The sequence below is a fragment of the Haliotis cracherodii genome, unplaced genomic scaffold (assembly GCF_022045235.1).
Source record: "Haliotis cracherodii isolate W230 unplaced genomic scaffold, xgHalCrac1.p SCAF_8, whole genome shotgun sequence".
Taxonomy (NCBI): domain Eukaryota; kingdom Metazoa; phylum Mollusca; class Gastropoda; order Lepetellida; family Haliotidae; genus Haliotis; species Haliotis cracherodii.
Genome location: NW_027266341.1, coordinates 43,463,908 through 43,487,762, shown reverse-complemented (window position 1 = coordinate 43,487,762; position 23,855 = coordinate 43,463,908). Strand labels below are relative to the sequence as shown.

Here is a 23,855-nt window from a genome sequence, read left to right as displayed (position 1 = left end):
TCTATCATTTCCAAGGACACAGCAGATCAACTGAAAAGGCTTCAGCAAGAAATGTTTAAGGGAGATCATGACACCATTGACACAGATGAAACAATGAATCAGCTTCATGTGCAACTGGTTGAACTGAAAGAACAGAAACGATCACTATCAAGGACAAGTAAGCAGTGGCTGATGTTCATGGATTTTCTTTCCATTGTAAGGATGTTTGTTAGGGCAGAGCGCACAGGTAACTGGCAGTTACATCTGAAGGCAACTGAAAGCATGTTGCCCCTGTTTGCAGCATCTGGTCACAACAACTATCCCAAGTTTTGCAGATTTTATCTTCAGGATTGTCTTTGTCTATGCTCTTTTCTGAAATTACCAATGAAAGCGGGTCTGTTTACAATCCGAAGGAACTCAAAGCAATTTTTGAGTGGCACCTGGAGTGACATGATTATAGAGCAATGTCTTATGAGAGCAGGAAAAACTCAAGGAGGTTTGATCAACATCACTCACAAGGATTCAGCAAGAACAAAATGGCTGCTCTCTGCCCATATAGTGGCTCAGTACACAGATGCTCTAAGACTGATGACCAACACCTCCTCAGAGATTGTTGAGCACCACAGAGATATGAATCCAGGCCGGATAAAACAAGATTATGCTGATTTGGAGATGTTCCTTTCATTTCTTAGGAGTCACAACCCTTTCATGGCAGCTCCAGAACATCAACTGAGAAATATTGCCAGTGAAGTTGTTGCAGTTGACAAAGTGAATGTTGATGAAGCATTTGAGATTGGAACAAGGATTCAGTTAAATATGACAGGAATGAGGTTTGAAGATGTTGTTTTGAAAAAATCCTCGAACGTTGTCACGTTTGCCACCATGAAGAAGTCTATCCGCCTATCAGATGGAGCACAGCTGAGAATGTCATCAAAGATTATTAGCAATGACTCTAGTGAGTGGTCCCCCATCTCATGATGTTTGATCTTGCAGCAGTGTAACCAGCTCTCTTCCATGATGACGGATCGATGAGAAAATGCCAAAAGTCTGTCCTGGCCAAATATCTGCTTACACATTACCACAAAGAAGAAGCACACACTACAATGCCAAGCATAGTTATTGATGGATGCGCACTTCTTCAGCAGATACCCTGGCCATAGATCGGTACCATTGAAGACGTCAGCAAGATCTATGTTGACAGTGTAATATATCGGACAACACAACATCAGCCATGTTGTGTAGTGTTTGACACATATGAAGCCACGACCACCAAGGAGCTTGAACAGAAGAGAAGAAAGTTTACGAAAGTATCTGCACCAGACATTATAGTGAAGAACTCAACACCAGTCCCTCAGGATAAAGCAAGCTTTATGTCAAACAAGCAGAACAAGAATGCTTTAATCTACCTGCTTGCAAAACATCTGGCAGCAGAAGGAATACATTTTGAACATGCAGCCGATGAGGGCGATGCTGATGTTGTGGTTGTAAGTCAAGCTATCACGATGGCAGAGAGCACAGATGAAGTGGTTGTTTATGCAGGTGACACGGATATCTTGGTGTTACTGATCCATCACAGCAAACCTGGAACCAATCTCTTCATGAAGTCAAAGGTACAACTCATTTCTATCAATCAATGTAAACAAGGTCTTGGGGTAGACATGTGTAAATTTCTGCCTTTTGTGCGTGCCATGTCGGGTTGCGATACCACTTCTGCCTTGTTCAGCCTTGGAAAAGTGAAGCACGTCAAGCTGCAGCAGTCAACAGACACACTTCATGATTCACCATCGGTTTTTGGAGACGTGTCAGCTTCGAAAGACATGATCACTTCAGCAGGTGAAAGATTTGTCAGTGCTCTGTACAACACAGTTGATGAAGGACGCTGCCTTGATGAACTGAGGTATGTGTTTGCTGTCTCCACTAAGTTTGTAGTTGAGAATGCCACTGACAAGCAGAGCATGTCACTTCCATTCTCTTCGTGTTCATCACCAGGTTTCCACATGGATTCACCTCAAAGCTGTGTTGGACATGCATGGATATGGATTCTAAATTGTGGATGGGACCATCATTGCAACAATCACAGGCAAACGTGCTGCCCCTGATAATCTTATCAAGGAAATTAATTGTACTTGCCCAACAACTTCAAGACTATGTTCCAACTGCAGTTGCTCTAAGAAGAGAATCCCATGTGGCATTCATTGCAAGTGCAAGCACTACTGCTTAAACCCAACACCTATGTTTTGTGACGAGGTTATTGATGAAGATTAATGTGGACTAAGCAACGCTTTGCTACTTGCCTAAATTAAAGATTGCAATATATACTGGGTCAAATTAAAAACTTCACATTTTTAAAAGTAATCCCATATATGATATAGAACGGACAAATGTATCAGAGAAGGTAATTTTTCATCATTAATGTCCAAAGAAGGATTTTAATTAATGGTGGTAACCATAATTTGTTCCAAGCACCTACTGTATTCGGTAATAACATCAACAGTTTAAATCATAAGTCCCAAGCACGAGAATCTGATGGCACACAAGTTCAGTAGTGTGTATGGCCACCATATGCGTTAACTGCCACACAGCGCCTCCGCATGGACCTTGTGATACTTGTGAACACATGATTGGGAAGACGACGCCATTGTTGCTGCAAGATGGTGCCAAGATCTTGCAAATTCTGTGGTTGGTTCTGGAGAGTGTGGAGAGTGTGGAGACTTCTGCCAAGAGCATCCCAGACGTGTTCAATGGGCTTGAGGTCGGGAGACCTTGACGGCCAGTCCATGACGTTGACTCCCACATTCTGAAGGAAATTCCTTGTCAAAATTGCTGTGTGGGGTCTGGCATTGTCGTGTTGGAAGATCAAACCGGGTCCATGTGCTGCCATAAAAGGCAGAAGTTCTGGTGCCAGGACCTGGTCGCGGTAAGCAGCAACGTTGAGGTTGCCACGGATGACAAGAAGCCTGGAACCTGCATTGCCACAGAAAGCACCCAACACCATGACACTTCCGCCTCGAAATCTGTCAACTTCCTGTACACAACACTGGGCGTAACGTTCATGACGGCGCCTCCACACCCTGGCCCTACCATTAGTCCATCGTAAGTGTCGCTGTGCCCACAATTGACGTTGACGTCTGTGTAATTGAGTCAGAATCGGCCCACAGTATGGCCGTCGTGCTTGAAGGTGATCAGTTCTCGGACGGTTTCGAACAGTTTGCGCACTCAGTCTACCCCTAAACATTTCATTTCTGGTTGATGTAGACGTAAAAAATCCGTTTGCTGTAGACGCGTCTGTAACTCATAAACAGTCCGTCGACTACAACCCATCGTCCTTGCGACTTCAGCTACGGACGTTGCCGTTTGCAGCATGCCGATGACACGTTCATGTTGCACATTTGAAAAGCCTGGCATGACAAATGGCCATAAAGACTTGTGTTTTCTTGTGTTTTTCTTTTTTTGTTAATGACTGCTAACAAGTATGGCTGAAAACACGCGCGGTATTATGGCCACGTGAAAAAACACTTTTGCCACTATAGTGCTGTGCACATGATTTTGATCGATTCACCTGCACAAAAACGGGTATTATTTGAAGACAATACGTGGTCATTACTGTTTAAATACACAATAAGGGCCCACAATGATAACTGGTCAAAATGTTAAAATTTTAGGATTGTGAAGTTTTTAATTTGGTTCAGTATATTTCTTCGTCTCTGATTGTCTTCAATTGTTGGTGACTTATAGCAATATGTGTGTACTGACGGCTGAAGAAGTACTGAGTGCTATGAAAAAGTGGTTAGTTTTGAATGTGCAATGATTTGGGGACATTGACAGGATATGCAGTGGGCATATTATGAATTAGATCCCCAATAGTTGTACTTTGAACTGTACTAATGTAAGGCCAGGCGTTTTATATTTTTCTGATAACAGACCCGCCGACTCTAATTTTTGAGAAAATGTAAAAATAATAGCCACGTAGTCAGTTATTTTATTTGATATCACCTTTTAATAAAAAAACATATGAATTGACCGTTGTAAACTAGTAAAGAGATTCATAATCGATCTTTGTTGATCTCGAAGCCAAACATGAATAGCCTCCCTTGACAATTGTCCGTGTTGTAAGTGGTAGAATTTGAATTGTTACAAGGGGCTTCATCTTCACAAATGGCGGTCTTTTGAGCACAGAATATGTTCATAAAGTATGCCAGAGGCATTCTGCATTAAAAAAAATGCATCTGGCTTTTTTCCTCCCTCCTCCAACCCTGGACTTTGGGCTGAAAAATCCGTAATCCTAAAAATATAAAAAGCCTGGCCTAACTAAAGTCCCTGAAATCATGTATGTCATGTACCTCATGATCCTGTTGAAATCATGGAACATATCAAGCAAGCATAATGCAAGAGGATATAGATAACATAGGTATTGAATTTAAAACGAAACAAATTACAATTACTTTTGAAAGAAAAATATTAGATATTGTATACAAATATTTGATCACATGTATTTCCTTGTTAAGTCAATAAATACTACACTGTATAGTTAATTCAATTATTAAAACCACCCGTCCCACATGATTTTAAATGTAAATACTTATGCGAAACCTTTATGTGTTTTTTTTTACATATGTAGAATGATATAATTTTATAAAATGCGAAAATAAAGACTAAAGCATTGACACAAATGCTATCCAGAAAATATAACAGCGGAACTCTGCGCTTTATGAAAACTGTAACATTGAGCAAGGTTTCCCCGGGCGAATACAAAGGGAAATCACTCTCAACTAGAGTTTGAACTAAGATTATCTCCCCCTGAGTTATCAATAAGCAAGCTCCTCCCAGCGATAGCCCGTTCGCGGAGCTCTCTATACTACCGAGAGTGTAACGAAGGTGTCACGCGCTGGAAAGGAGCTTGATCAATAAGGTCACGGTCATTACTGTAGCCTGCCGACACCTTCCGTTTTTATCCTTCCCAAATTATCGAAAAGGTATATTGTTTCACACTTCTTCAGCATGGACTCGGATAGAAATATATTTTTAGCTATCGATTCCACATTTATGTGGATCGCTGTCGCGATAAGAACATTTGTGACGTGAAATCCTTGATGCGTTCTTCGTGTTTTCGAAGTGTCAATTTGAATAACTCAGTTTTACAAAATGAAATGTCAATGTTTGAACGTAAAGCAGACCAATTGTTTGACAAAATATCTATAAATATCGCCTTGTGGAACGGAGCCATGCACCTCAAAGTTTACAATCACGTCACAATACCCGATGACGTAATTTGTGGAATTTTGTTGCAAGATCCGTCGGCGAAGCCTAGCAACAAGGTTGCTGGGGTCATCGAGTGTGCATAAGCTCCTCTCGGTGATCTATCATAACTTGTTCCGAGAGTACTAAGCACGCGTTTTGGTATCACACAATGTGTGTAATGATCTCTTCTCGGGCAAGTAAAATTAATTAATAAAGTATCTAAGAACAATTAGAATGTCTTCATCTTTTATCCATTTAATTATGAGCAGTCCCCATGATGTAAATACGTACATTGACTTCGTTATCATTACTGTGAGTGAGAGCATGCTATTACAAGGCCCATCCGCTTCCTGGGATAGATTATAGCCTCTGGTACATCCAGGGCCAGTGTTTCTTCTGCAGTTGTTAGTTTCTATAGTGTCAAAGCAGTGGCGTCAAATACTCTTTAGTACTTTAAAAATGAAATTGCAAAAATTTGGAAACACAAGTTTAAACTAAATCAATGCAAAATACTTCGTCCCAACACAACACTGCTCTATGCAGAAAGTGATACACGCACACGGCATGTTTTTATGTAGAGAAAAGGAAAAACGTGCTGCTTAGGCAGCCGAAACTAAAAAGGGTATATAAATGATATGGGCGGCATGTCAGACCCTGATGAAAATCCAGCATAGGAGTGCCACAATTGACACCCAAACAACGAGAACAGGCCCTGGGTATGATACAGATGGGAACCATCCATGCCTATAATGCTACAACTCTTTGTGCACCCGTGCAGTTGTTATTAATCTGTAACGTTAGAGACAGACCGGAAAGACATCAAACAGGCCAAGAAGAGGTAGACCCATGAGTAACTACGCCCAATGAATCAATTCCTGACAGTGACGTCATCAGCAACGATTACCTAAGGTCAATCAACAGACATTGGACACGCGATAGTTATTGACAGCGACAACATCTTTGTCAGCGATTGAGATGGTCCCTGACTGTACGTGGTTTTAGTGTTTCAGTAGATAGTGTATGGAATAAAGACCAGTTGGCCTTTGTAAAGTCCCAACTTGTTGAAGGTGGTTCGTCAGACGGATTAATAGTTGTAAGTAGTGATGGAAAATGGTCACTTCCACAAAGGTCATCATTGACCGACCATTCGAATTCATTTAAAATATTTGAATCTGTCAATGAAAGATCTAGGGCAGAGCATGTGCCTGTGGCAGGATGCAGATAGGTATTATTACCATCATTGTTTGAGATCACATCTTCAAGGACTTTTCCCATATTATTTGTGTCAGTACTCCCCCATAGGGGATTATGACCATTTAAATCGCCATTGATGATAAAGGGCTTCGGGAGCTGATCGTACAAAGTCTAAATATCTGATAGACGGATAGTTGAGGAAGGGGGGAGATACAGTGAACACAGTGTAAACTCTATGTTCAAAGTAACACAGACAGCAACAGATTGTAGAGTAGTGTAAGGTGGGAAAGGGCTATGGATTATGCCCTGCTTCACCAGGATAGAAGAACCTCATGTAGCGTTATCACCAGGAGGGGAAAACGAGTGGTAAGAACTATACTGACGATATCAAATAGATTTTTGTATTTTAGATATGTTTCTTGGAGACAAAAACCAGACGGTTTGAAATCTTGGAGTAAAAGTTGTATTTCATTAAAAAAATTCTTAAGACCTCTGCAATTCCATTGTATTATGTTTTGTGGATTCATGGTGGTGCTTCCACGGGAAGAAATGTCACACGTATGTGAGGAAGACTTTGTGGTACTCATATTTGTTTCGTGTTGAGATGGAGTTACCTCGATGTCCAGAGGACCAAATGAGTTATGAGCCTCTACTGGTACCTCTAAAGGAGAGGTGGCCTTTGACGTTTGCAGCTGTTCTTTTTTCTGCTTTTGTTTCGATAATTACTTTTTTCTTTGTTTGTAAGTGTCACTGGTTCTGGTTCAGGTGTTGGTTTAGGAGTCTGAGACTCAACATTTTTGAGAGTTTGGGGTTTGGAAGGAGTCACAGATGAAGGTGTCACAGCTGGTTTGTGTAAAGAAGCGGTTAACAGTGGCTGAACAGACGTGGCCCATATCAGATCAGTCTTGCAGTCGATAGAAGCAGTGGTGACAGGAGGACGAGATTTATATTTAGGAATAATTGCAACAATGCTACATATAATATAGTATACAGCTCTGTGGCGAAAATCCAACATGGCCTCCCAACATCGCTGAAGGCCCTAATGATACCAATATCACAACAATTTTATTTTATGTACAGATACATATACGACGGAAAATGTGCTGTTCAGCTGGGATGAGAAAGACCCCATAACGTTCGATGAAGAAATGAAAATGGATCAAGAACTTCCCCAATTCATCATCGAAAACAGCACAACTGAAATATGTGAAGTTAAAGCCGATCAATGTGAGTAGAGCACAAACTGTGACAAATTCATTGTATCAGGAAATTATACGTTCGTCAGCATTGTGCACACTTGACAAATTTAGAATTAATGGGGACTATGTATATGTCGGCAACAGTATTGTTGTCAAATGAACGAATCTTTGATTATTTAATAAGAATAATACTTAAAGATTGGGAATGTGCGGGTACACATTTCTTTTTACGAGAGCACATTGCTTACTACCGCATCAGCAGTTTCATAGCTATTGGTAACGAACCGCTATTTGAACCGAACTGTATGCATAAACAAATGGTGACCTCTAAGGTCAATCAACTATCACTGTCACTGAAAAGTGACAAATAGGTGGTTCGAGAAGAGAGCGAAATCTACTAGCCTATTTGACAGTGGATGACTAGAACACATTCAAAACTACCCAACTGCCAAACACAACCTTAAATCATTTCCAGTCAGATAGTAACTGTGCTTTTATCCTCCATGCTTCAAGGTATACAACCATACGCCTGTGTATCTATCGCAGGTCACATAATACTCTGTGTATGACATTATTACAGGTTATATTAGTGGTATCACCACACAGTCCCTTGGATTACCTGACAAACCTTGCACAATACACGTCCATGTCATCATGACCTCTGATGTATGTATGTTTATTTGGAAGATGGTGCTATGGTTGTAAAACAATTAATGGTTTCCATTTGACGTTTCTGTTCCTGGATTAATTCATCTTGAGAGGAAGGAATAGTTGAAAAGTAATTGACACATGCTTATATATTGTAATAATATTTCAAACAAGCATCATATCTTTTGCTGGTACTTTGGTGGAGCATTCTCGTCATGATAGCTTTTCTTCTTTTATTTTAATCGGGCACGAGTCGTCCAGTGGTCTAAGGCGCCGCAATTCATTTGTGTCCCTTGGGTAGAAGTTGTGTCCGTTGGGCACGCCAGACCTATTGTCGTGGATACGAGTCCCGGTTCGACACGATGATGTTTCCAGGTTTGTCAGCACTATAGCCGTGGTCGTTGGTTTCACCAAAGTGGTGAATGTCTGAGACCTGCATCACGTCGGGCTTTCCTCCCACATTAAGCTGACACCGTGTGAGATAAAAACTGGTATTCTGTTCATTACGGCGGTAAACCCAACTCACTCAATCACTTGTCAATTCAGTATTGTTTATTCAGGCATGTGGGTGTATTATGTAATTTCTAAATATAAAAGTATATATCTATAAATAAAACTATCTTTAATACAGATTCACACTTGTGCTTAACGGTAAACTGGCAAATTTCTCTTTAAATAAAGAGCAAAATCTCTTATAACATTAACATTGTTTTGGGACATCAGGGAGGCAAATTTCTGTCTTCATGGATACTGAAAACGAGGAATTAAACTATCTCTGCTTTTCTCGTAATATGGGCAAACTAGTGCAAAATGATATTCATCTTCCGATTCAAATAAATCACATTTGTCACAGAACATTAATTTAGGTTGTATAAACTGTTTGCTAAAGCGCTGTTTATGTACTTTTAAACCATGTGCTAAACATCGAAATTTCGCCAAAACTCTTATTAGATCCTTACCAAAGCATGAGGTTATATAGAGTTCAGTTTCCAATAGTGATTTATATGACGCATAATGGGTCAAGAACACAGAATTGTTAATCTTTTGACTCCAGTTTTGCACAACAATGTCAATACATCTTCTCTTGAATAATTCCATAAAACAATGTATATCTCCACAGTATATCCACGCATAACCAAAACCAGATTTTGACACATCTTTTATCACCTTTCAATGATCGTCCAATTGATCAATGATGACTAAAACATGTAACCGCCATGGGTTCATTAGCGACTCCCGACATCTCTCCCGTCACGTTTATCGCGGGGCCATTTTGACGTCTACTTAATGTAAATATATTACGACGCGCTGTCATTGTGACCGATTTACTGAGGTAGTTCTTAACAGACCTTTCTCATCTGATGGTGATATTATTGGAATACATGTGTTGCGTAACATGTTTCTGAAAAGCAAGTTGTGCATCCATACGCTCATGTCACTTCTCGTTTTTAGGAACTAATTCATTCCGAGATATAGCTTGTTGTTGTATGGCTGTCAATGTAGATATGAAGTCACATGTTCTAAATAAAATTGTGTCAAGATCTAGGTTTATATCCTTTTAGGTATGAAATTGTGATAACAAATTATAAGAATTGACGTCATAGAATCACAAGCCCCGACGTTCATACAGTTTGGTCCTCACTCTCTGAAGGTTCATACTCCAATGAACTCACACAAAGTGAATGTCAATTATTAAATATACGTAAATCATGGTTTATCACCGATTGTAAACAGGTCCAGAAAGCTAGGAAAAGGCAGAGAAATATTTCCGCCACAACCCAACCGTCAATAACTTCATACGTTTAAACAGAGTAAACGCCAATCTTGGGGAAAATATGTTTCGAACATAAATTCCAGATCACCTAAGTGTAAGGTTTGGAGTATGGTGCAAAGGATTAAAGATAAACATTCCAAATCTAGAGTTCGCCATCTTAAAGATGGTGACACTTTATCAACTGATCAATCTGATATACAGTTGTTGCAAATAAATTAGGAGAAAATTTAGCGAAACATTCATTCTCCTAACATTATACCCCAAAATTTCAGAAACTTAAAGTACAAGAAAGAATGAAATTAATTTTTATTCTGATAATAGTGAGGATTAAAATGAAATACTTTCCATTCATAAGCTGCATACTGCCTTATGGCAAGCTCATGATACTGCTACGGGTGCTGATAATATCCACTTTCAGTTACCTAAACATTTACCTGATTCCTGTTCAGAGATATTGTTAACTATATTCGATAATAGTTCCCTTCATTGTGTCAAAATGCTGTCATATTTCCAATACCGAAACATGGCCGTGATCATGCTTACCCTTCTAACTATAGGCCAATATCACCTACTGGCTGTATTTGCAAGACCATAAAAAGAATGGTCAATAATAGACTCCTATGGTGTTTAGAAAAAAATAATGCTATAAATAATATTCGATAAGGTTTTAGGGAAAATAGAAGCCCCATTAACCATTTGCTGCGATTGGAAACGTTTGTTAAAAATGCCATAATAAATAAACAACACACCGTATCTATATTTTTGGATTTAGAAAAAGCTTATGATACAACCTAGAAATATGATTTTTGAATAGATCTTCATGAGATGGGGTTGAAATGCCATTTACCCCATTTTATATAACATTTTTTAGCAGATATGCATCATCAGGTACGTGTGGGATCAACCTTGTCAGATTTTTATGATGATGATCAGGGTGTCCCTCAAGTAAAGCATATTATTGTTAACGTTGTTTAGTATCAAAATAAATAGTTTATCTAAGGTTTTTAGTGACTGTTGACATATTCACACAATTGAGAGATAGCTTTGAGTAAACTATGATCAATGATTGCTCTCAACGTAACTGTTTCAAGTTTTCAAAATCAAAAACAAATTGCATTCATTTCTGTCGAAAATATAATTTGTTTGTTTGTTTGTTGTTTAACGCCGCTCTCAGCAATATTCAAGCTATATGGCGGCGGTCAGTAAATAATCGAATCTGCACAAGACAATCCAGTGATTAATATCATGAGCATCGATCCACGCAATTTGGATCGATGACATGCATCAACCAAGTCAGTGAGCCTGACCACCCTATCCCGTTAGTCGCCTCTTGCGACAAGCATAGTCGCCTTTTACGGCAAGCATGGGTTGCTGAAGACCTGTTCTACCCATGATCTTCATGGGTATCGAAAATATAAACAACATAGGGAATTACATATGGTGGGAACTCCAATTCAAGTTGTAAAGGAATATCAAAATAATTTTTGATCATCACTTTGCTTTTTTACCACATAAATATTAACATTATTTTTCTAATTCCAAGTGGGGAGATCAGTCGATCCACCTTCACATATATAAATCCCTTATCCGATCTAAACTCGACTATGGCTCTATCATCTAAGGTGGAGCTTGTAAATGTAAAGTTAAATTATCCGATCCAATATATCACCTATATGATGATCTGTATAGTAAGAAGTCCTCTCTTATTCCGCCTCTTGGAATAAGTGAGTGAGTGAGTGTGTTAATATTTAAAGTCACATCAGCATTGTTTCAGCCATATCGTGACTTGAGCAAGTTTGCATTTCTATAATATGTTAAGACCCGTCGTCGAAGGACAGTATAACAACTAGCAAAATATCACAGATCATAATTGTAAAACTAGTTTTAGAACAATAAAATAATCAGATTATAACAGACGACACAATATAAAAACGGGCTATAGATAGTCAGCAACTGAAGGCAGACCACCATACTGGGGACTTACAGTACCTTTGCTACCTGCATGGACCCCAGCAGGAATTACATCATACCTTCAGCAACTGGCGATAGTATGCAAAGTTAGCCACAAGTAAAAATACAAATATTCTACGATTAAAACACTAGTAGCCAGAAATATTCTTTGAATGACATGGACTTACAATATCCTCTCAGGGGGACAATAATTTTACACTACGTCAACCCCCTTTGAGGATACGGCCAGTAACAAACTCAGATATAATTTCGTTCTACAAATTTTTAAAAGGTCATTCATTTTATACAATACATATTATCAAAATTTGTTAAACAATTCTATCTCTTTTAAAAACCCAATAACTAAATGAGAATTGATATTTTAAAAAAGATCCTTGAGAGATGATGAATTGAAATATTTATCCCTAGTGATGGCAAAATCAACACAGTCAAGCAAGACATGCTTGACCGTGATTCTCTCATCACAAGGGATACAAAATGGAGGATCTTCACCTTTCAACAAATATTCGTTAGTGTATCTGCTATGGCCAATACGACATCGTCGTAAAATGACCTCCTCAAATCTGGACTGACAACCCAAATAGGTGTAACCGATATTTGTTTAAATTGGTGTAATTTATTGATACCTACTTGGGTGTCCCACTTCTTTTGCATCAGATCACGGATGTAAGATTTAGTTATAGGTTTATAATCACTTTATGGGATAAGAAGAGGTGTCACAGATTTGTTGAGTGCTGCTTTTGCAGCAGCAGCAGCCATTGAGTTACCAATGATCCCAACATGGCTTGGTAACCAACAAAAGACGATGTCATATTGGCCAGTAGCAAGATCATTAATTAATTCGATAATTTGGATTAAAAGCGGATGTTTGCAAGACATATTTTAATCGCCTGAAGGCACGAAAGGGAGTACATTGAGAAACTTTTCAGGTTTTAGTGTGGTAGTACAAAGTATTTCATATGAAGCCCAGTTGGCCTTAGTAAAATTCCATCTCGATGACGGATGGTGTCACAGATTTTAAGACGGTGGAAAATGGTCACTTCCACAAAGGTCATCGTGGACTGACCATTCAAATTCACTTAGTAAATCAGAATCGACAACTGACAAGTCCAGACAAGAATACTTTCCAGTTGCAGGATGGAGATACGTATCAGAACCATCATTGAAAATACATGTCGTTATTAATGAAAAAATCCTCCAATAATTTACCTTTTGAATTGCTGTCATTACTACCACAAAGTGGGTTATGGCCATTCAAATCTCCCATGAGAACACAGGGCTTAGGGAGTTGGTCATACAGTGCCTGAAGATCAGACTGTCGTAGAGAGTACGTAGGAGGGACATACAAAGAACACAAAGTAAAATCAATATTCAATGTTATACGTACTGCTACAGCCTGAAGAGGGGTCTGGAGAGGAACAGGACTGTGAATGATGCCCTGCCTCACCATAACAGAAGATCCCCCAGTTGCTTTATCCCCTGGTGTAAAAGCAATGGTAGGAATCATATTGTCGTAAATCAAAATTATCTGTTGTTTTAAGGAACGTTTCTTGCAAACAAAAGGCCGATGGTTTAAAATCTTGAACTAAGAGCTGAAGGTCATTAAAATTGGTCCGAAGTCCTCTACAATTCCACTGGATTAAATTGGGAGAGCAACTCATGGCGGCTCAATTGGAGATCGTGAGCGTGGAGAAGGTCCTTTACACTGTAATGACAGCGATGGAGTGACCTCCATATCTAAAGGTTTAAAGGGATTTTGAACCTCCAGAGGGAATGTCAAGGTTGAAGGCAACTTAATATGTTTAAGGGCCTTAGATTCTTTTTTCCTTTGTTGCTTTTTTTCTTTTCTGGTTTGGGTCACATCAGTTTTTTTGTCACTTTCAGGTACAGATGAGGTATCAAGTTGTGAGTGAGTGAGTGAGGTTCATTTTCTGGCAGAGGTTCCGTTTGTGAAGGTGTTGAAGTGGATTGGGGGGAAGTGGTGGTATCTTCAGCATCAATTTGAAACAACTTGGTTCGTTCATTTGACACCCAGCTAATAGCTGTTTGGCATCCGTTATCCACTTTGATAGCAGAGGAGACAGCAGCAGAGGAGACTGCAGCAGAGTAGGTCAGTGAATGGGTGGAAGAGGTTGATTCAATCTGAAGCAGTTTCTTAGCATCTGAGAATGAGATATCATTAGTATATTTTAATTTGAGTATTTTTGTCTGAATCACAAAGGAAGGGCATGATTTAGATGACGACATGTGGTCACCACTGCAGTTTGAACATTTGATGGTAGCTGTACAGTCAGTGCCATCATGTTTCTTACTGCAGCGGGAGCAAACTGCTGAGTTGCGACAGGATTTAGCTCCATGCCCGAACTGCTGAAAATTAAAACAACTGAGTGGATTTGGTATATTCACATCCAATCCGATGTTGAAATATCCGGCCTTGATTGATGAATGGATCCTTGAAAGGGCAAAAGTAAAAAGGTACGTGTTAGTCTTCACAAATATTTCACCATCTTTTCTACTGAACCGTTTGACAGATGTAACACCCTGAGGCTTCATTTCTGCTACAATCCCCTCTTCCGACGTGTCTGAGAGGCACTTTGCACGATCGCGTACAATGCCTCTACATGTATTCAGAGTTTTATGTGCTGAGACAACAATCTCTGTATTTGCAAAATGATGTGCTTGTAAAAGATTGAGAGATTGTTGTCTCTTGGCGCATTCCACAAGCAGGGAACCAGACCGGAGATGAGTGACGTTTTTTACTGTACCACGTATCCCTTGGATAGATTTTGAAACCACAAAGGGTTTGATTCTGAGAGGCTCTCCATCAACTCCTTCGACAACCAGAAATCAAGGCCACGATTCTACATGAAGTAAAGATTCATCATCAGATGACACAACACTATCTGTATCGAGATGCCTTCTTTTCGTTTTTGAACGAGAACCAGTGAGCTGTGAGGTAGCCATAATGAAAGGAAAAGATTCGACACCCCTGTTCCCCACACACCATGGAGCGTCAACAAGGACAGTGTTGAAGTGGAAACCGACTACAAACACCAGGGCTACAGGGGTGCTATACTCCAGCAAAAAGGACGCAGGTAGCTAAAAATGTCAAACAGGGTAAAAGTCAGGCTGGTTCTGTCCTAGACAGAAACCTGAAGACAAAAAGAACCCGGAGGTCAATAATGCCAGATTGGCCCATGAGCCACCGCCTTCTGGCATAGGACTCTAAGATACTTTAAGATTTGTAGATGTCCTGATCAAAACCATCGCATAACATTGGAACTAATTTGTCCATGCACAGGGCATGGCGTGACCAGCCGATTGATAGAATCGGGCCCATTCTACCACCCGTCTAGGTGAAGTTAGGGTCAAAGTGGTGTGTTGGGCAAAAGGAACACTGATCCTGGCTCCAGTGCCCTCAACCACCAGACTCCCTTCCTCCACCGACACAGGGGCGCAACCCACGGCAAACAGGCTGCCCACTTTGGTCGCCTCTTACGACCAGCAATGGGGTGCTGTGGAAATATTCTACCCCGGTTCCACACGGGGGAAGAGCTATTAGCGCTACCCAGCACTCACCACGAGGAGGTTGCTCTTCACGAGTGCCCTCCCCACTTAGAATTAGAAACTACTTTCAACAAATCAAGTGCCTTCAGGCATTTAGCTTTAAGGTAATTAATATGCGGAAGGAAAGTTAAATGACTATCAAAAATAAGGCCCAAGAACTTGGCCTCTTTTACAACGTTGATAGGTGTGCCATCTAAAAACAGTTCAGGGTCCTTATGCGGCTTATATTTTCTGCAGAAATGTATACAGTTAGTTTTTGATTTGGAAAATTTAAACCCGTTTTCAAGGGACCTTTTTTTAATTTTATTGAGACTCTCTATTCTATGCATATTTTTTCCACGACAAGAAACATTAAAATCATCCACGAAAAGTGATCCATCCACTGAATCACTTAAAACCTTTGAAAGACAAAATACTGCCTTGCTTGGAATAACAATTAAACCTTTTATTTCTGCAGCTGGTAAAGCCACATGTAGATCTTGCGTTATCTAAACTAAAGACATCTGAAACTAATCAACTACAAAATCAACATGAATATAATCAGTTAAGAACCGCCGTCATATAGCTGGAATATTGCTGGAGTGCGGCGTTAAACAAAACAAAACAAAAACACAAAAAAAATAAGAATCTAATATAATACTTACAAATTATTTTTTACAGATGGATCCAAGAATGGTGATGCTGTTTCAAGAGCCACTATTACTGGATCTAGAACTATAATTATCAGATAAATCTTCGATTTTCACAGTCGAATCAAAGACCATTTTAATTGCTCTGGATTATAAAAATAAACTTGTCTAAACATAAGGAATTCATTATTTACCAGACTCGCTGCCCCGTCTTCAAGCAATAACAAATACTTTGTGTCAGCATGAAATTTTACGTCATCATTGAATTACATAACAGTCGTGCTACTGGCCGTCGTTTTTGGTTGCCTAGCCACGTTGGAGTCGTTGGTAACGCGATAGCTGATGCTGCAGCTAAACCATCACTCAACAAATCTGTGACAAGACTTCTTATCTCATACACTGATTATAAACTCGTGATTAGATCTTACATCCGTGATCTATTGCAAAAGTAGTGGGACACCCAAGTAGGTATAAATAAATTACATGCAAAGAAGGCCAACTATCGGTTGCACCTACTAGGGTTATCAGTCCAGATTTGAAGAGGTCATACTAAAAAGGATGACAACTTATTGAAAGGTTAAGATCCTCCGTTTTGTATCCCTTGTGATGAAGGAATCACCGTTAAGCATGTTCTCCTTGACTGTGTTAATTTTGCCATCACAAGGGATAAACAATATAAATCGGACATTTTCAAAAATAATGATTCTCTTTTTATTAAAGATGTTTTTAAAAAGAAATAGAACTTACTTAAATTTTAAATTGTGTTGATAGTTTTTTTTTATAATTGGTATTGTTTAATCTCTAACATAGATGGTTAGTGGCTGTGTCCTCAAAGGGGGTTTAAGTAGCATAAACATATTTCCCCCTTGAGAGGATATGTAAGACAATATTCTTCAAAGTACCTTTACTCATGCAATAGTATTAAAACGTAGTATATTTAATTGTCTATTTAAACTGATGGCGTAATTGCGCACCATCACCAGCAGCTTAAGGGATGGTGTAAATACTGCCGGGGAAACGTGCAGGTAGCAGAAGTACAGTCCCCACGGTCCCTGGCTGCTGCTGATCTAAAACCCACTTTTAGGTTGTATTGTTGAATGGCAGTTTATTCTATTCTTTTAAATGTTCTCAGCTAGTTTTAAAATCGAAAATGTGAGTCTCTAGTTATGATACTGTCCCTCGCTGACCGGTTTTTATTAATTCTAATAATATTTATTATAATGTCTACCCTGGGGTAGATAGGAATGCTGGTCGTAAAAGGCGACCGAATTGTGCAGCCTATTTGCTGTGGGCTGCGACCCTGTTTCGGCAGAGGAAGGTAGTCTTGTGGTCGAGGGCAATAGTGCCAACACACACCTTCGGACCTAAACTTGACTAGACGGGCAGTAGAATGGGCCCGATTCTATCAATCGGCTGGTCATGTCATGCCCTGTATATACACCTTTGCGCACAAACGTTTGATATTTGAAAATAAATGTTTTCTAAATGTCTTATCTATGTATGAATTTATAAAACTTGCTTAGAGCCCTATGCCAAGAAGGCGGTGGCTCATTGGCCAATCTGGCGATGCTGACCTCCGAATTCTGTACTTCTCCAATTGATTGCCATTGGCCGTTATGATAGTCATTGATTGTTCTGTATTAATGCGCCACTGCGATCATGAGAATATACAAATTGCATTGATTCGATGCTAAAAAGGCGCAATTTTAGGGTGTGTAAGAAACAGATTACAGCACTCGTGCCTGTCAGATACCATTTTTCTTACAACGAGTTGTTTCAAAACGTATCTAGGTGATACATAACAACACGGTCAAAAGTGACGTCATCCGACGTACTGCTTACTACGCATAAATTATGTGACACTACACAAAAAGTTTTCGCCATATCTGTGGATTATGAAGGCGATAATGCAAACTATAGATAAAACACCCTCGATGCCGAGTTAAAGGTTTTCGCCTCAAAGAAATGACCAAATATGTACAACAATGTTTACTTACGAATGACGGTGACCGACTTTTACACAATGGCGTGTTCACCTACGACAGTACGCGGGGTTTTCAGAGGAGGATTTTCTGTTGATTGAGGGAGCGTATGTGTCATGTTAGAAATCAGAAACATTCTGACAATCTGCGTACTTTTATTTTATTTTGTTATTTTTACATTTTTAATTTTTTTATTTAGGTCTATTTATTCATACTTTTTTCTATCATATCTTACATTTCAATATCATACACGCAGTTTGCATGGATTTAATGTGACATTATTGGCATGTTTGTAGCATGGACAGATCAGATATCATAGTTATACAGAGTTTCTGAATAATACATGTAGGGCAGACCAGAAGGCACAGAAACTTTCTTAATTAGTATTTGAATATGCAATACATTTTGTAATTTCATAATATAGAATTTCTTTTTAAATTAGTAAAAAGAATCGTTTTACTTTTTTTCTATTAATTGTGTACACCATAGATTTTGTAAACATAATTACTGCTTTGAGTCAGAAAACAGCGAGGCATTCTGTCAGTCTGGGCTTACATATTGCATCGATGAAATAATGCAAACTCATTTTATTTATCAGCCTTTGTGTTATTTCCCTCAACAATTCAAGCATTCAAATCACAACAAATACCACCATGGACTTCAATTTAATAAAATTAGTGATACGCCAACATTTGCAGCACACAGACATCTTTGACAGGCCTTTACCAATGATCTATATAGTAAGTTTACATCCGTGCCTTTACAAATAATTTAAGAAGAAATAACGTTCAATATAATAAAACAACTGATTTTAAATGTTACTTTTTATATCAAAATTAAAGTTGCATCTGAATATTTAAATTTATATTATTTTTTTAGAAATAGGCCAAATGAACATCTATCATGCATCTATTAAGCACTCAGTTACTCAGTTGCAATATACATACCACTCATCATACTTTGAAATAAGAGATTTACCCATATTATTCAGCCCCTATAACATGTGTCCCACCATTAAGCGCTTTGAGTCATCACAGGTGTTAATTCATTCATCCATCATTTCTTACAGAATTCTGATACTCATGCTCTTAAAATAGTAGTAAATTACAGAGATTTGTCCCAACAAACAACAAATCATACTAGCTACCCCACAAAATGTGTATGATGCATAAATAGATCTAAATCATAGTTTTATCTTCTTGTTTTAGTAACATAATATTTATTTTAATGTTGACAAATTATTTCCCATACAAACCCACACACTACCCTGCTGTATCTAAGTATCCTGATTTTCATTCAACAGTACTTCAAAACACCTGTAGTATTAAGTATATTTTGCAGATATTATTATCATTATTATCATTTAGAAAGTTAATCATCAAATCTTCTGATGGTTAAATAAATGCAAATTGAACCCCACAGTCATTCTATCATGGGATAACATTTATACTAAGTTATCCTATAATAATTAGACTTACTTACTTACTTACTTTGGAGATTTAACGTGCGCTTTCCGACTGATGCGTATTTCGCACACGGGCCCGGCCAGGCCATTTAATGTGTTTCCGAAAGGGGCGAGGGTGGTCTGTGCAACCCAAGAGGGGGCTTTAGGGGTTGCTTATATATAATTTGGGAATTTTGAGATTTGGAATATATGCCGATGGGGTTGGGGAGGAGAACTAAGGGAGCTGGGTATGGTGGATGATTGTTTGTTTGTGTGACTTTGATTTGGTAGGTTATTATGGTTTTAGATGCGTTTTATTAGTTCCGTTTTGATTAAGAATACGCCTAAGGCCTTGAAGTTTTCTAGTTTATTTTGTGGGTTTAGTATTGCTTCTAGAGTGAGAGCCTTGTTTAGATTGAGGGTGGTTTGTAATGCGGTTCGATGTGTTAGGTAGTGTGTGCAGTGGATGAGTGCGTGTTCTGGGGTTTCTGGTTGTTTGCAGTGTGGGCAGTTACCTGTAGTGTGTTTTTTAAATTTTTTTAGGTGGTTATTTAGGTTGGTGTGTCCTGTTTGGAGTTTAGTGATTACTCTGTCGATTTTTTTTGATGGATGGAGAATTTTTGGTTTGGTTAGTGGTTTGCTGAGCACTCTTTTGATTTTGCTATTTGAGTTTAGATATAGGTTATGCCATTTTTTTGTGATTTTTTGTTTGTTTACACTTTTAATTTCTGATTTTGAGATGGGTAAGTTTAAGCTTATTTCTGGGATTTTGAGGGATAGTTTAGCTGCTTTATCGGCGTTTTCATTACCGTATATTCCTACGTGGGCGGGTATCCACAAGAAGGTTATTTGTTTGCCTGCTTTTGTTAGGTCGTTGGAGCTTTTAAGTATTTGATTTATTAATTTAGGTCGGTTTTTGGTATTTTTGTTTTGGAGGGCTTGTAGTCCACTTAGGGAGTCAGTAAGTATTAGGATTTTTTGGTGGTTTTTGGATTCTTGATTGTGGAGGGCTGAGGCCATGCCCATTAGTTCGGCCGTGAATATTGATTGGTTATTTGGGAGTCGGAAGGATTGTGTGGTTTTAGTTGGTTGTGTGGTATGGACTCCGAAACCCGTGTGTTTGGAGGTCGGATCTGAGGATCCGTCCGTGTAAATGTGACACCAATTTGGCCAATTTTTGTGTATGTATGCTAGTGTGGTAGTTTTAGCTATGTTTGGGTCGGTTTGTTTATTTATTTGGCTAGCTAGTGTTGTGTCTATTTTGGGTATTTTAAGTTTAGGGGTGAAGATATTTGATTGTTTGCAGTTTTGTTTAAGATTTTTAATTTGGTGTTCATTTAGGTAGTTTGTTATTCTTTGGGATATTGGGGTAAGTAAGGGGTGTTTACGAGCACGAGCACGGGATAACATTTATACTAAGTTATCCTATAATAATTAGATCCACATCAAGTGCTTTTATGAGTTATCATGGTGTAATATTTATACATCATTTCATATAATTATAGTTTAGCAAGTAATATTTATCATCAGGTAAAGTGTATATATAAAATATCAGTAGTTTCAGTTATAGCTTTTTAGATAGATGCTAGCCTAAGGTAATGGGAGCGCATCTAGACATACTATTCAATACGACAGTGTTACTTACTTACTTACTTACTTTGGAGATTTAACGTGCGCTTTCCGACTGATGCGTATTTCGCACACGGGCCCGGCCAGGCCATTTAATGTGTTTCCGAAAGGGGCGAGGGTGGTCTGTGCAACCCAAGAGGGGGCTTTAGGGGTTGCTTATATAGAATTTGGGAATTTTGAGATTTGGAATAGATGCTGATGGGGTTGGGGAGGAGAACTAAGGGAGCTGGGTATGGTGGATGATTGTTTGTTTATGTGATTTTGATTTGGTAGGTTATTATGGTTTTAGATGCGTTTTATTAGTTCCGTTTTGATTAAGAATACGCCTAAGGCCTTGAAGTTTTCTAGTTTATTTTGTGGGTTTAGTATTGCTTCTAGAGTGAGAGCCTTGTTTAGATTGAGGGTGGTTTGTAATGCGGTTCGATGTGTTAGGTAGTGTGTGCAGTGGATGAGTGCGTGTTCTGGGGTTTCTGGTTGTTTGCAGTGTGGGCAGTTACCTGTAGTGTGTTTTTTAAATTTTTTTAGGTGGTTATTTAGGTTGGTGTGTCCTGTTTGGAGTTTAGTGATTACTCTGTCGATTTTTTTTGATGGATGGAGAATTTTTGGTTTGGTTAGTGGTTTGCTGAGCACTCTTTTGATTTTGCTATTTGAGTTTAGATATAGGTTATGCCATTTTTTTGTGATTTTTTGTTTGTTTACACTTTTAATTTCTGTTTTTGAGATGGGTAAGTTTAAGCTTATTTCTGGGATTTTAAGGGATAGTTTAGCTGCTTTATCGGCGTTTTCATTACCGTATATTCCTACGTGGGCGGGTATCCACAAGAAGGTTATTTGTTTGCCTGCTTTTGTTAGGTCGTTGGAGCTTTTAAGTATTTGATTTATTAATTTAGGTCGGTTTTTGGTATTTTTGTTTTGGAGGGCTTGTAGTCCACTTAGGGAGTCAGTAAGTATTAGGATTTTTTGGTTGTTTTTGGATTCTTGATTGTGGAGGGCTGAGGCCATGCCCATTAGTTCGGCCGTGAATATTGATTGGTTATTTGGGAGTCGGAAGGATTGTGTGGTTTTAGTTGGTTGTGTGGTATGGACTCCGAAACCTGTGTGTTTGGAGGTCGGATCTGAGGATCCGTCCGTGTAAATGTGACACCAATTTGGCCAATTTTTGTGTATGTATGCAAGTGTGGTAGTTTTAGCTATGTTTGGGTCGGTTTGTTTATTCATTTGGCTAGCTAGTGTTGTGTCTATTTTGGGTATTTTAAGTTTAGGGGTGAAGATATTTGATTGTTTGCAGTTTTGTTTAAGATTTTTAATTTGGTGTTCATTTAGGTAGTTTGTTATTCTTTGGGATATTGGGGTAAGTAAGGGGTGTTTACGAGCTAGAGCTTGGTTTTTAGGGCTGATGTTTTGGTTTATTAAGTTTTGGATGAGAGGGTTTGATTGGGACGCGGCCCAGAAATTTAAGCTTAGCTGTTCCCTGCGTAGACTTAGTGGCATTTCTCCTGTTAAGGCCTGAAGTGAGGTGTAGGAGGTGCCATGTTGGGTGCGTGTAATGAGTTTGAGAGCCTGATATTGTATTGAGTCAAGGTTTTTGGATAGAGAGTTGTTTAGGGTGTTGTATATGGCGCAGCCGTAGTCTAGTTTTGATCTAATTAGGGATATGTAGAGAGAGAGGAGAGTATCTTTGGAGGCTCCCCAGTTAGAGCCAGTTAGGCATCTTAGGGTGTTTAGGTCTTTACTGCATTTAGTTGTTAGGTTTTGGATGTGAGCATCCCAGGTGAGATGTTCATCGAAAATAAGTCCTAAGAATTTGGTTTGTTTTTGAAATTTGATTGTTTGGTTGTTTAGCTGGAGGATTGGGGAGGCGGGTTTCATGTTTTTATGTTTGAATACTATTCCTGTTGTTTTTTCTGAGTTAAGGGAGAAGCCCCATTTGTCAGCCCATTGTTGTATTTTATTAAGAGATTTTTGGAGTAGATTTGTGGCCATTTTCATGCTTTTAGTGCGGATCCAGATGGCTCCATCATCCGCGAATTTTGATGTGTTTACTTTAGGGGATAGACCCTCGAATAGATCGTTTATCATTATATTGAAGAGGGTGGGGCTGAGGATACTGCCCTGTGGAGTGCCATTTTCTAGGGGACATTGGTCCGATAGAGTTTGGTCTATACACACGGTTATTTTACGATTGTTTAGGAAGTCCTGGATGTAGTTTATTATCTGACCTTTGAGTCCTATTTTTTTAAGTTTTTGTATTAGCCCATCGTGCCATACCATGTCGAAAGCTTTAGATAAGTCTAAGAAGATGCCTGTGGTATATTGTTTATTTAGTTGTCCTGTCTTAATATCTTGTTCTAGTCGGGCGAGGTTATCTAGGGTTGAGCGGCCAGGAGTGAAACCGCTTTGATCTGGGTTTATGGTGTTATTTTGGGTTAAGTAATGTTGTAATCTATTTTTAGCCATTGATTCCATTACTTTACATAAGTTTGAAGTTAGGGATATTGGTCTATATGAGTTAGCTTGATTAGCTGGTTTATTAGGTTTAGGGATTGGTATGACTAGGGCCTGTTTCCAGGGTGTAGGAACCTGTCCGTTTAGGTAGATGAG

At 38.9% G+C, this 23,855-nt stretch overlaps 1 protein-coding gene across 8 annotated transcripts in view; it reads left to right on the top strand.

Moving 5' to 3' along the window:
• LOC139450440 (glycine receptor subunit alpha-2-like) overlaps positions 1 to 23,855 on the top strand; it is a 302,790-nt gene that overhangs the window by 210,758 nt on the left and 68,177 nt on the right. For 6 of the 8 annotated variants that reach the window (XR_011652225.1, XR_011652226.1, XM_071232140.1 and 3 more), the window contains one exon: positions 7,492 to 7,638. The exons of 1 other annotated variant lie outside the window; for it this stretch is intronic. Coding sequence is in view for 5 of the 7 variants with exons in the window: in XM_071232140.1 (XP_071088241.1) it covers positions 7,492 to 7,638 (147 nt within the window). In the remaining 2 variants the exon portion in view is untranslated. Of the gene's footprint in view, positions 1 to 7,491; positions 7,639 to 13,887; positions 13,978 to 23,855 lie in introns of those variants that run through there. One more of the 8 variants, XM_071232145.1, reaches the window with a different exon arrangement.